The following is a 15167-nucleotide window of genomic DNA, read 5'->3' as shown; positions in this document are numbered from 1 at the left end:
CGCTATTACTTGAAAATTCCCCAAATTTACTGAAGCATTAAAATCTTCAGTTAAACATTTTGGGATTGTTAGTGCTGTATTTCTTTCTTCCAACATCTGATTAGAAGAAAGATACTGTATGACCCCTGCCTCACATTACCAGTGCTGTTCCTTAATGCTATTAATTTTTATCCTCATGGATACCAACAAGCAAGTTCAAGTGGTGTGAGAGGAAACAACCTGTAACTCATTTTCATCTGTCTTCATTATTCTCTTCAAATATTTTTCGCTTTGTTAAGATTGGTAAGCAGAACACCTTGCTAACTATCATGAAAACAAACACTATATGATGGTTCAATTTTTCAAGACCAGTAGTCCTATCTAAGCATAAAGACTTACTGCAACGGCCACCTTGAAGTGCCTGCTTTATTTGTCCACAGTTTGTACCCTTACATCCAGTAGCAATGTTGCTCCAGGGAAGGAGAAAAAATAAAATTAAAAAAATTGCAGCAAAGTAACATGGAAGAACCTCAAAGGAAAACAAGGCATGTAACATTATCAGTTTTTTCATACCTATCATTTACCTTTATGAATTCACATTCTTATTCTGATAAGAACAGCCAGATTCAAGTCAGTAATTACCTGGGAGAGCAGATTAACTCATAAACATTTACAAGTGAACATTTATAGTGCTGTGTATCACATAAGAACATACACAAGAAAAATAAAATAGTTTTTATTACCATGCTTTGACCAACAGGGAAAGCAAAGTAGGTTCTAAAGAGATGGACAGATACTGCTTTGTATCACTGCCTGAGAAAGCTCATTTTCATTTCTCCTTCACAGCGAGACAGGAAAAGCCTCCCCACCTATCCAAAACCATGCACATTTTCACAAACACAAATAGCTGCAGATGCATAACAGACAAATGTTACCTTCTGCAGAATTCAGCTACAACTCATAAACATACCCACAGTTGGAAAAGGAGATAACGTTTAGATTGAAGGGGAGGAAAAAAAATTCTGTCCAGTAAGTACCTGGATGGACTTGGGCTCAGCCTGCAGCAGCATACATCCACCTTTTACTGCAAACATCACTGTCACTAGGCACGAAAAAGGGGGAGAAGAAAAGGCACCACTTGCTGTCATCCTCCCATGGCAGGACAACCTACAAGCCTGTTGACCTGCTGCTTCATGCAATACTTCTAATGCGCTTCAGGAGAGAGCTCACCTGGTAAATTAAACCTCATCTCCTGAAGTCCCATTCGGGAGTCAAGGGGAGCAGGAGTACTTCCCTTTCTTCTTACTGAAAGGAAGAAACGTGAGCAGTAAATCACGTCCATGAGCACTCAGTGTATAGCAAAGACTCTTCTTCTCCCAGCATGCAGCTCTGAGGACTGGTCCTTCCACAGCAATAGTATTTACTGGGTAGGAAGAAGACCGGTGATGTCAGCAATAAAAGAGGAAACAGAGGAATGCAGTGTAAGCCCAGTCCTTCCAGTTACTTACCATAGGCCAACGTGTACTGCCTAAATGCTATTACTGGCTATCAACTAGACCTTGCCATTCACTTTTATAGCTATTGAAGAACTGGACTCAAGTCTTCAGTCTGAAAAAGGAAAGAAAATGTCAAGATTAGAAGACACTAAACTTCTTTAAAAACTCTTTTTAGCAGGCAAGAATTTTTTCTTTACTATTTTCAAAACTATTTTTCTCTCCTATAAACAAATACCCTATGCCAAAATAGCTGGTATGCATAGTGAGCAGATACAGTCCCTAAGAGAGCTTGGTATACTATGCACACCACAGACAACATACCAACTACTGAGAGACATTATACTGGGAATTCTGTGTTAAACTCTCTCAAGAAAATGTATTCATTGCTATTGACAACTCCACACCTCTCAGAGAAGTTAATTCTGCAATTAACTAGTAAAATTATAGCGCAAGCTGCCTCAGGGTCCCATTATCTCCTGAAAAAAATATTTGGAATACTAGAACAAACATGGACACAGGAAAATAACCAAGTGTCTAGATTTTGTCATTCTTTGAAAGCAGACAAAATATCAAAGGGAGGGAGGGAGCAAGCACACATGCATATGCAGATCCCAAAAATATAACTCAAACAAGCAAACAGCAAAGACTGGAAACCCTCAAAAAGTTGCCCAATGACACAGCATTAAGATTTAGAGGCTGTGTCACATCGATCTTCTACATGCAGCAGAATACAGAATTTGCTTCAAACCAAATCCCAGCATGTTGTTGAGGGAGCACCACTTTGTAAACCTGCACACGTTCTACCAGTAATACCAAGAGAATTTCATAATCTGATTAATGCTAGTCTTCAAAAGCTCATACTCCTATCACATCAAGATTAAAGGCTTTAGGGAACAGCTGCTATTTAAAGGAAATTCAGAAGAAGGAACCCTTTAGAAGCATCAGCAGCAGAAGCCACTGCATTTGAAACAATCACTTCAGTGTTCAAATACTAATTCAGTCAACACCTTCTTAACCTGCAGTCACAATTTCTAATGCAAAACTGCTTCTGGCTGCATGCATTGAACAAACACCTCTTGTTCACCCAAAGGACAACCACACGACTTCCACATTTCATGTTCCAAACCCACAGAAGTCAGGGCTCAGCATGGGCTGTGCCTCTCTCGCACAGGAAGAAACAAACTCTAGAAACAAGACTACTTGCACTTGACTTACCCTTTATTTTTCCTTCTATCCTACATGCAGTGTTCTGGAGCCAGTTACAGCCATAGAACATGATTCTGTTCAAACCTTAAAATGTTTATCTTTCATTTGGAGCAGTCTTCCTGGGAAATTCATTGGGCAGACAGCAACTGCTAACCTTGCTCCCTCAGCTGAAACACGTGCGACTAGCTCAGGTATAGCCTGATGCTCTGCTGGCATCCATGCCTAGAATGTTGTTGAATACAGGTGGAATGAAAGCTCATTTTAGCAACTCAGTATGAATATATTCCTGCTTCTCAGTAATCACAAATTCTAGTAATAAATTTTAAAGACACACCCTGGGATCTCAATTGTTCTACTACTAGCAGACCAAGAGTTAAATATGCTTTAGCGTATTGATACAGCATGCCATCAAGTAAAATCCATATTCTGTCACGTCAGAACAAAGTAGAGAACTGAAGCATCTGCATCGCACAGAGGTCATATATTAAACTCTATGTGAATTTCTTTGGATTCATTAATGGTGTGTAAACACTAAGGCAACAGCCTCCCTTATTACAAATCCAAGAGGTTTGAATTCCTCTTGCTCGTCTCACTTAAATGAGCATCTACCCTGAAAGTCTGTGATTTGCAAACAGTTTCACTTTAAAGCTTTGTTATCGCAGCACAACTGGTGTTATCTCATGTAACAACGAACTGATGGATAACTACACACAGACTAAGTTCGCCTACAGTCTGCTCACATTGAAAGATTTATTCTTCTAAAGCAATTAAAGATGCACATCCCAATAGTCATGCTAAAAATACAACACAAATCCACTGCTCTCTCTTCTCCAGACTAACAACAGAAATATTTAGACGACAGAACTGCCTGCTGCAAGTATTTCACCATCTGCCACTACGGTTACAGATTCTTTTCCTGAAAAAGTAGGTAACATTGTCAGCAATCCTAGTGTTCAGCTGTACCTGCTAGATAATTGCGGGTAAAATACTCTCAAGTTGCTGAGAAGTACCTACCACCAAAGAGAACTGTTCTGAACTGCCAATAGATGCATCAAAGCCCTTCTGTTCATCACCACTGGGACAAAGAAGCTGTGTGGCAGCCCTTCAATTCACAGCACTTCGGATTAAATTTTGATACAGTATTCTCAAGACAACTGTCAGTTCATGAAGTTGTTCTTAATCAATTTACAAATCTAACAATTGCACAAGGAGAGGCACAACAGAATAAACTAACATTGTATTTCAAAGATTTTGCTTGTTAATACCTACTTCCAGGACACAAAAGCACAATTTGTTCCAGGGGTTAAATAAAATAATGCACGACTCATTAATATCCTACAAACTGTCTATTTGCAATTTTTCAATCTATAATTAAATATTTTGCAAGATATATTACCATTAATATCATGCAATACAGTGCACGTAAGGACTGCTCTGAAAGTAATGACCCCTATTTTATATGCTGGCCCACAACAGCAGGGGTGGATGTTGGTGATATGGCAATAGAACCTTCCCACCAACATTCTGTGCATTTTTATGAGTGTGACATGCAGGCTCTTGTTCATCACTGGTGACAACGCACACCTAATAGTGGTGACTGTGCTGAAAAATAATGTTTTGTAGCTGAGAATCTGCTCTATCCAATCGTATTATTGCGCTCTTTCTATCTGATGCAGGTTCCATGGAAATAAACAGGAAACATTACGTTCTGAGCAACCTACATGTAATATATAATAAACACATGAATTGCAATTAGTATCTAACTTATGACTACTGAGGTGCCTGCTTTTGTTTGCTGTCATAGACTACTTCAATGAGATTTCCCTCTGTTTCATTTTTATTCCTAAAACAGAAGTTAAATGAGCTTCCCTACTTCGTGAGCATCAAAATCAAAACAGTTTACAATGAAACACCTGAATATCCTGAAATCGTGCAGGCTCACTGCACCAGTGGAACAGGCTACAAATGCTAAATAGTTCAACATTTCACTGAGGATACAGCTGCTAACGTAACCATTTCCACAAATTCAATACTCAGGGTGTATTTTGGGCAGCAGAGGTACACAGCTTGCTTTGTTCAGTTTATTTGTCAATAGATTTGGCCTTTACCTTCTTCTGCACGTACACCCATTTTATATTTTTGAAAAGTACCAGCTTTTAAATAAATTCTGACATTCTGTGTTAAGTTAATCATTAGCTCTTGCTTTTGCTTTCCCCCTACCCCCTGCTAAGAAATTGCTTCATTCACTACATTCATCTCTCCATCTACCACATCCCTGAAGAACTAATCTCAAGCACTGCCACTACAGAATGACATTATTTCAATCCCTTATTTTCAAATCAGTACACAGCAGTATGGGAACACCAGCATTTAAGCCTACAGCATGTTTTTATACGGATAACTTTTACATACACTAACCTAACATTATTAGAAAACATCTACACAAAACCAGAAGGATAGCTTCACCTCCCAGCCCCTTCTACCCCTTGCGTTTCAAACCTAGCAGAGCAACAAAAAGGTTCAGGAAGGAAGCAGATAATTTTTAGCTGAGTATCTGCAATAGCTACCCAGTCAGCAGCAATGCGACTTCAGTTCTCATTTCTACTCTACCTACTGCACTGTGGCCAAGTGGTCCCAGAAGTTCTGTGGTCCCAGAGATCACAGACCTGCTTCACCTAAAAAAATAACAGAATGGGAAGGAGGGAGAGTGAATTCTTCCTCCAGCTGAACTAGTTCCTTCTACTGAGTCTCCACAAATTATCCTGCAAGCACACAACTACAGAAGAACAAAACCCAATTAACTCAGCACCACACAGTTAGAAAATACCCTTGGAGCCAAAGCTCAAAAAGGAATTCCTTTTATTAAAAGAATTCTAAATGGCCTTCAGCATGACACGCAAATCTATTTTCTCCACCCCAATTTGTAGAAGTCTATCAACCCAAAAGAAGCAAGTGAAAATATAAGGAAATGAAACCTCCACCTCTTTTGTGTTGTCACAGTTTTATAAAATGAGCATTCAGGTTTCTTTTCAGAATCACAGAATAGTAGGGGCTGGAAGGGACCTCTGGAGGTCTTGTAGTCCAACCCTGCTGCTAAAGCAGGTTTCCTACAGCAGGTTACACAGGAAAGTGTCCAGGCAGGTTTGAATATCTCCAAAGAAGGAGACCATCACCTCCCCAGGCAGCCTCTGTCACCCAGCACTCTGTCACTCTCACAGTAAAGAAGTCTTTCCCCATGCTCGTATGGAACTTCCTATGTTCCAGCTTGTGCCCACTGCCCCTTGTTCTGTCACAGAGCACCACCAAAAGAAGCCTAGTCACATCCATTTGACTACCGCCCTTTAGATACTTATTAGCTTTGGTAAGATCTGCTCTCAGCCCTCATTTCTGGAGGATGAACAGTCACAGGAAAAATGAAACCTTTCCTTATGAGGGAGATGCTCCGGGCCCCCATCACCTTTGTGGCCCTCAGCTGGAGCCTCTCCAGCACTTCTCTGTCTTTCTTGAAATGGGGAGACCACAACTGGACCCAGTGCTCCAGACGTGGTCCTACCATGGCAGGGCAGGGGGGAGGATGGCATCCCTCAACCTGCTGGCCATGCTCTTTTTCCATGCACCTCACTTGTATTAAAATGCTAACTGTTCAGAATGGATGCAACTGCTTACAATCTAAGCATGCACAAAAGCTGCAGACATTTCATTTAAAAAAGAAGTTTTCTTTTAGAGGTCTCAGTATAGCATAGAAATATAAGCACATTAGCATGCCTACATAGGATGCATTGGAAGGAAACCTTCTGAAGGACCTGCATATTTTCTTACAACTTACCGAAATATAGGAGTATGACCAGGCTTTGGTTTGTTCCAAGTAAAGTGCGAAGGAACAGACAGAAATTGGTCTCCGGGCAAATCTTTTTTCAAGGCATGCTGAGAACCAGAGCAGTCATCTACTGCATTTTCAAGGGAAGATGATAAGTTACCCTGTTCTTCAGGGCAGATATCTATTTTTCCAGACAAAGTAGCAGTCTGATCCTCTGAGGTCTTTCTTGTTTTAAGAGGAATATCAGTCTCTGTACAACACTGAAATGGTGAAAGGCCGGAATTAAGACCTTGCACGTTATGGATGGAAGTGTTTAGCCATGTGTCTTCTGTTATGCTTCCTCTGGGAGAATGACCAGGTGACGGAGTAGGAGAATGGTGAGGAGAGAGAGAACCAGCATAGCAAATCTCAGCACTGGAGTGTCGCCGTTTCCCACAGGGGGATGTAGGTCTTGAGGAGGGCCTTGATGTTGGTCTAGGGCTCAGCCAATTCTCATCCGTAATGCTAGTTCTAGGAGAATGACAGGGAGACTGTCTAGGTGACAAGGCATGCCCAAATCCATAAGGCTGTTGCCAAGATTCATCATTAGGACCTCTTGGAGAACCACCGGGAGAGGCCAGAGGGGAGCCAAGGGTAAACCGAGCAGCTGCCTCATTTAGCTCTGAGTCTACATCATCATAAACATGGGAAATGGACTCACAAGAGGAAGCATCTGAAAACCAACTTCTGGAGGAAATGCTGCTGGCAGGGCTTGGACTAAGGGATGATTCCCTATATGATGGCTCAAGAGGAAGATAGAGATGGTCCCGTGAAGGCCTTTCCATATACTCATTTTCTGTGCCATTTGTGTGCAATTCATCTTCATTGGCTTCAATCCCTTGATGACAGTTAGGCGAAATAGAAGTAATCTGAATACTGGGGCACTCAAAGGGTTTGGGTCCACCTAGTGGACTGTATTTGGATTCTGGTACCTCACCGGTTCCTTCATAGTTCTTATGACTCTGAAGTCTTGTAGGTGGTGACAGAGGAGAGGAGTGAGACTGCAGTCCATGGCGAGGAATACAAATTGGCTGATTTACAGAAGATGATGGCTGGTCTACATTGAAGATGTATATGGATGCACAGTCATCAGATTCAAGATCTGAAAAAGAAGAGCAACTGAATCAGAGTAAATTACTTGAAAAATGTCACAAAACCCTTTTGTTTCCCAGACACCTTTTCAACACCTTAGACACATCTCATTATAGTAGGCACAAAAAATAAAGCTAATTATTTTAGATCCCTCCCATTTACATATTTATGTATGACTACAGCTCAAGTTTTCTTTCATAAATCTTGCTTTCAATCAGATTCTGCAGTTCATCCACATCTTCAGTAGCTGAATACGTAATATACACAGAACATGGGTTTAAAATCTTGACAGCGTCTAATATGAAACGCTCAACTCAATCATCATCTTTCATAACTATTTTCAATTTATTCACCTCCTAATTGTTTTATCATAATCAGATGCTTGATCATCTTAACATGAATATGAACAAATATGACACTTTCTGCAATCTCACCAGTCAACAATTATAAGCACTAGAATAGGACATGAGTAGTATTTGTCTCCTTTAACATCAGAAAGTATCTTCCAGCGACTTAAACTTCAATGAAGATGACAGATAACTGCAAATATTTAACCAGAAGAAGCCTAGCAAGAAATATTATTAAATATAGTACAAAGAATCTCATTCCAAAGGTCTTTTTGGCTTCCTAGAAAACTGTAAGCACCCATCTCACACAACAGCACTTTTTCAAGTCTCACAAAGTTTGAGCGAAAGCTATCCAGCATAAAAAAGGCAATGCAGAGCAGCCTCAGATCTCACAAACTGAACCAAAACACAGGATACATTCCAAAGAAAAGCATGCAATCGTGATGGATTCAGCAGCTTTGTCTCATAGAACCAAAGCAGGAACTCTTGCCCTGATTCTTAGTATTAAGTGCCAGTATGAGATACTTGTCTTTGAAATGACTTATTTCCTTATTTCCTGACCACTCCTATTTGTTTCTTTTCTCTTCTGAAAGGGATCCCAAGTAGGATATTAACACTTTCCCAATCTTTTCAGATTTCAAGATCAATTAGAAGTTACCATCAAGCAAAAGATCCATCTAGCCAATTCTGTTCACACAGCTCAGAAGTTTCTGCTCATTTAAAAAGATACACATCTACCCTAACCAATGTTTTAACTCTGCCCCTCAGTTTGCTGCCTTGCTACTTGAAATGAAAATGGTTTTAAATAAATTTATTCTCACAATCAAATAAAGTACCCAGACAGGAAGCCACGCATTTTAGCCTTCTCCATAATGAAAAAAAATGTAGGATGTTAATCAAGTCATTCTATTCTAAGCTTCATTCAGAGCAATCAGCATAAAATTAACTAAAAGGCATTATTCAGGAACAAAGCAAGAAAGCATCTCCTCAGAGACAAGAAGAAAGCATTTTCAAGTGGAGACAGAGCACAGTGCTACCAAAAAGCAGACTGTAACTCTGTATTCTGAAAGAGGCACAAAAACGCATTTAAGAGTAACATTCAGTACTGCGTGATGTTGCATGCAATATTACAGTCATACATAACACTTCTTATATAACTATGCCATTACTATTACTACACGTTTTAAGAGCACCAAAAACTATTACGTGCTGCTTTATAAATAAGCATTTACTAACAGCATCACGACACTGCTAAGGGACTGTCGCGCCTGTCACACACATAATTAGCAACACTATCAGAATTACATTTCTCTATCTTCTCTGAAGATTTTTTTTTAAATTTGGGGGGAAAAAAAATAATCTTGTGCTGTTTCCCATCACAAAATATGAACTGCAAGCAGTAATTAGTTACAGATTTTCCACATTTACTGGTATATTCATATGCAGGGTCACAGATGTCTTTGTTCCCTTATTTAGTATTAGGACAGCTGGTCAAGAAAGAAAAAAGGCAATCCTGACAAAAGGATGACTTAAATTACTAAGCATTTATCCAGCTACTTGAAAGTTACAAACGAAACACACAGTTAAAGACATTCTGAAATAACGTTAAAAATGCTATAGAAAATCAACAGTCCTGTGAGCAACCATTTACTGTCATGAACAGCTTTAGGAACAGCAGCAGTACATTGCTGGGTTAAAACTCTCAGCAATGCAAAGAGCCTTATTTATTTCTCTTGCAGCAATAATCAAGAAATCTTACTATACTAAAGACAGCTTCTCTTTCAGCGCCACTGGGTTTACAAAACACACAGGTACACTCAGAATTCACGTTTCAAAGAACTGAGGTGGAAGAGCACAGGAACATCAGTGCAGGCTGGGAAGGCCTGCGGGAGAAAAGCAGGCGCGTTCCTGCGCCCAGCTTTGCAGCTCCTGCCCGGTGACAAACTGCCTCCAAGGATCCTGGCACAGCTGCTGCTGTTATCCCATGTGCACACACCACAAACAGGAAGCCAGGAACCAGGAGTAAGGCCTATGAATCTAACAAACACTCCCCCAGCAGCACGCTTATGGCTGTGGAGACAACGTATTTTGAAGTCTACAGTCATCAACAGCTCTCGGACAACATCAATAAACAGGCAGCTTTATCTCAGTTTGGGACCATCCTCTGACTCTCCCCTCATAGCCATGTGTTAAAATAATCTGTTAGCTGCTTATACAAACAACAACACTGGGACTTTTACAGTGTGTCTCATCAATTCTACTGAATGAGTTTCCAGTAATTTTCTTCTGTCATATTAACTGTAGGGAGAATTTGATCTGGATGGGCCCCCGAACTAAATGGAAGGAACAAGTCAGCCTACAAAGACAAATACAGCTTGGGCAAAAGAAACCAGTGGGGGGGAGGGGGAAGGGGGTGAGGAGAGAAAGACTGACAATCCATAAAATGGAGACAATAGCTCAGAAAAAAAAATCCAATGCAGGGCTTCGGGAAAGCAGAGAATAAATAAACTCTCAGAAGTCTCACAAAAGGCAGTAGAAGGCGAAATGGAGTTACAAAGCAGTCCAAAGCAAAAACGGAGTCATGGGCATCTGGAATCTTAACAGGAGACCTACTGCATCCCAGTAACACTATGGGGACAAGATGAAAGTTGGCCTAGCCATGAGGCCTTCAACCTTAAAATATATGAAAGAACCATTCAAGAAACTGAAAATAAATCAGATTAGTAAAGTAAAGCATGAAAAAATACCACAAACACATGGAGGCAAGATGCTAGGTAGACAGATACAGCAACACACAAGGATTTAAACAAAAGCACTGCCATCCGTATCAGAAGTCTGCCACGACCTTGAAAGGGCAGATGGTTAAATGTCTTCTCTTCATGAAGTCAATTAAGTAAATTAACGAAATTAATAGTAATGCAGAGTAAAGAAACAGGACTGAATAAAAGGTTAAGGAGAACTGAAGAACTACAGACCAATCAGTTTAACTTCAGTTATAGGAGTAATTTGTTCCAGTTAGCATTTAAAAAGAAGAAAGGGAAACAAAACAAGAAGCCCACGTGGGTTACGAACAAAAGCACGTCAAACTAATTTTGTTTTACGAAGGAAGGTCTTTCTGGTAGCCAATGCAGAAAGCAGCTCAGCTTTGCTTTAACTTACTGAGGCGTTTAATGCTGCCAGCACACAGAAGCCGGTGAGTCTTTAGCAGCACAGCAAAGCCCTTTTCCACACCCTGCTGAGAACTCATTTACCACAGAGAACATAAAAGGCAGCGTATCTCCCACATCCATGAAGTGTGTAACAGCTATATAAAGCTGCAGACCTGCAATGCAATCCGACATCAGGTGTCTGTGCCTCCCCTTAACAACAGGAGCAGGGCAGGCCGTCATTCTGAGCACACATTTGCAACAGTCTGGAAGCAGGCTGGTGTACAGCAGCTCCCATTCAACGTTACAACAGCACTGGCTCATTTCTGACAAAGCTGTTAACTACTCTTCAATGTAACCAGGGCATATAATGAAATAATACCCAGAACAACTGTTTCTGAAGTGCACTTTGCTCACTACTTGCTGCATCAGACTGCACATTCGGATCTAGTCATGCTGCCCACCAGTTGCTCGCTGCTCAGCCACGCACTGGCACACACTTATGTGCAGCTGTGCAACGTGCCAGATTTCTCCACAGAAGGAAGGTCAATTACTATCAAATGTCTGAACACGAGCCCCATGCCAAATACATTCAAACCACTTTATTATCCTAGGTTTGTAAGCCCATAAACAAACAGGCTCAGACAATAGGAGTGCCATAAGGTACTAAGCAAGTGCAACACGACAAAGGTCTTACAAAAATACTACTGTGAAAACAGGATCAGTAATCAAGTCCTTTAAATAGCATCAGGAAAGACTTGAGCACCGCCACAGACATCATCTGTGTTCTAACACAAGTCACATAATCTCCATCTCCATTCCAAAAACTTAAAAAAAAAATAATAATAAAAAAAAAGACAACCTGCTCTGTTTTTCAGGTCTGCCAAAGTCAGCCACCATCATCTCTTTCCAAACTTGATGGTATTACAAGAATGCCACAAAAGTATCTGTTAACGTGAACAAAAAGTGTATGAAGCTCCATTTCTAAAATGTCAGTATCCTGCTAAGTTGCAGCCTTCTTTCTTGGGGTGAAAGAAGAGTCTTAATCTTCAGAAAAAACCAAAAATACTCAAGAGCCACTGTTTTCCCACTATGCACTTAAAACCACAACTGATCAGTTCTTGTTGGTACACCACGTTAAAGCTCTACAGTCAGATATTTCATTCCAGCTTTCCATTGCAACCTGTTAGTTCTCCAGAGACAATTCCTGTCTTCTGACAAGCTTAATCAGTGCTAGCAGGCAGCTTAATAACGACCAACTCAAAAAAGCTTGAGAAACACAGCCACATGTTTGTTTATAAAGGAGTAGAACTGACTAGTAAGCCACCTAATATGGTAATAAAAAAGCATGAATTGGTAAAACAATTGGAGTGACAACGTGGAGCAGACGTAAAACACCTCTTTGGACTCCAAGCTCTGTAGAGCAGTAGTGCAAAGCTTTCAGGAAAGAGATTATTTACACCAACCTCATTTTGTGAAGGACTTCTCCCTGTTCGATGATTCTGTGCTCTGTTTCATGCATATCTGATTACTCAAAAAGGACAGAAATAAATGTACTTCTGTCAGTCACATACACAAAAGGCCATCAGCATTTCACTTGCCAATATTACTCATCTTCTTGTGTTAAGCAAGGACAATGGAAATGTGCAAGAAAAAGAATCTTTTCTACAGGGGAAGCTTCCAAATTCTAGTCTGATGAGAATGAGCTGTCCTCAGTAGAACCGCAGAACAGTAACGAACTGCAGTAGCTGAAGCAAGAGAATCATACAGCATATCAAATGTTTACAACTGACACTGCATTGAAAAAGGAACAGGCAAGCTGGCAGGATGGAGCTCCACCTTAGGTTTTTTCAGCAGTAACTGCCCACCCACCCACACAGAGGGGGAAGGGCAATGAGAAGAGACGTATTTTTAACCCAGATGATTCTGGCAATCTGATTTACAGTGCAGTAACATAAGCCCTAGGATATATGGAGAAACAAGCAACCAGGACAGGAACCGCAGGTGGCTGCACTACCAAACAAAAACGTAACATGCAGTCAAAGCCTCAGGCCACAGCCTGGTACAACACTTAAAGTGGAATGGCTGGCCGTGGAGTAACACACATCAAGCCTCACCCTAACGTAACAGACTTCAGTTCCAAATAGGGAAATAACAGTCATTAAATTTTATTTGGCACATAAGAAAGACTAAATAAACATGAAAATCAAATAAGCCATAGGCATGTTCCAAAAAACTACGTGCTTGTTTCTCAACTGAGATTAATGCAGTTTGCCACTTTCTTCCATGTTTTTAAAATACAAGTTTTCCAAATCCTTCACTGCAAAGTGCTTTGAGATATGCTGATTAGACCAATGTAAAAAGCAGCAGAAGAGTCCAGCTTGTAGCAGTAAGGTTCAGCAGGACTGTCATGCTCAGTTACAAGAACAGAAAACAGCAACCGGAAGCGCAAGGCACTGTTCAGACCTGCGCCCTCTCAGCCTTTCTCTGTATTTCTGCTTAGTATGAAGCAAGCTTTTAAGTGAAAGCTTTTTAAATGTTGTGATTCGGTATTTAAGGATTATCCATTAATATTCATAACAGGTGAAAGAAAAATATTTGCTTCTTGCTTTAAAAATCTGCAAGTTCCAAGGCTGCTCTTTGCTCCCCTTCTCCCCCTGTGGGTTTGTCACTCCAGAGGACATCCTACTTCAGGGCACCAGACCCTCACAGCTAAAGGCAAGCTGCTGCCCTCCAGCCTGAAGTCTCATCCACCGTTCAGTGTAAGACTTAAAGTCAGCTCAACACGACCCAAGCAGTTCAGAGATTCTTTACATGGTGCAATGCCTCCACATAGCATTTAATAACATGTAGTTGTTACTGCTCTTTTCCAGATAGAGTACAATATTTTACCTGTTCAGTTAACCAGATGCTGTAAAAGAACTTAGTCCTGCATCCCCTGAGCATCTGGTATGTGTGGATGCAGGGACCAAGAGAAGACCAAGCATTCAAACTGTTGTGCTGCGCCTGACCACAGTAAGATGAGCGGTGATAGAAACAAAATGACAGTAAGTGACTGAGGAGAAAAAGGGAATTGTGTGCTGGCCAAAGGTTTGTCTGGATTGTTGGTACTGTAAACTGAATTATCACTCACAACCCATCTCACTTCTGGGGGCAAACCTAAAAGACTTCATAAAGGGTTCTCCTTGGTTACTGCTCTATCTAGAAACTGAAATTGTCACCTAACTACACCTACATGACTGCACTGGCCACTGATCAACTCCTAACACCCACGAGCTTATTGACAGCAGCCTGATCTATATTGAGACAACCAATGTATTGTCTGCTTCAGTCCCAGAGCAAGCACTGCAGAGAAGCTGACTTTCCATGACCAGAGCACTTAAGTAAGGCCACAGCAAAATAAAGACAACACATCTTCAACATCAGCATCAACATGTGTTCATGAACGTGTGTTCAACATCAACACATCAACAATACAGAAGTGTGTGCAAGAAAATGAGTATCTTGGTTTATAGGAAAGCATGATGACATAGGTTGTGGCCTCTGAGAAAGTTTGCTGAAAAAGAACACAAGTGGTGAAGGCAAAAAGTTTCAGCAGGGAAAAGCTAAGTTATACAGTATGAGAAGGGGAGGCAGAACTGGAGGCACGTCTCTTTCTGATCAAACAGAGTGTGACACAGATGCTGAGATTGATGTTAATGGGATCTGAGCAAATCAGTTTGGGAACATCTCACACTTCATCAAAGCCACACTGTACTTCTGCAACTGTCCTGCAGCACAACCAGGGCAAACCCTTCCATTCCACTGCAGGCAAGCCTACCCTACAGATAACTCAGTGCTTCAACTCATCAATATGTAAACTTTACATACACAAATCTCAAAGAGAGACTGAAAGGAGCCAGAATGAGAAGTGTTCGCATCAGTGAAGAATTAGCAACCCCCTGAATTCACTCTGTTAACTGACTGACATGGTATAATGAGCAGAAATGAGAATCTAACAGCCAGGCAGGTGCTTGGGGAAACAGCCAAGGGGAAGCCAACCCAA

The 15167-nt window shown here is 40.9% G+C and overlaps 1 protein-coding gene across 3 annotated transcripts in view; it reads right to left on the bottom strand.

The window, feature by feature from the left end:
* The window catches only part of NFATC3 (nuclear factor of activated T cells 3), a 76093-nt gene that overhangs the window by 37687 nt on the left and 23239 nt on the right, over nt 1–15167 (bottom strand). For all 3 annotated transcript variants that reach the window (XM_048958072.1, XM_048958073.1, XM_048958071.1), the window contains exon 2: nt 6508–7639. In XM_048958072.1, the coding sequence (XP_048814029.1) occupies nt 6508–7639 (1132 nt within the window). The remainder of the gene's footprint in view (nt 1–6507; nt 7640–15167) is intronic.

This window comes from Lagopus muta, chromosome 12, assembly GCF_023343835.1.
Source record: "Lagopus muta isolate bLagMut1 chromosome 12, bLagMut1 primary, whole genome shotgun sequence".
NCBI classification, from domain to species: domain Eukaryota; kingdom Metazoa; phylum Chordata; class Aves; order Galliformes; family Phasianidae; genus Lagopus; species Lagopus muta.
This window is presented reverse-complemented; position numbering and strand designations above follow the sequence as displayed.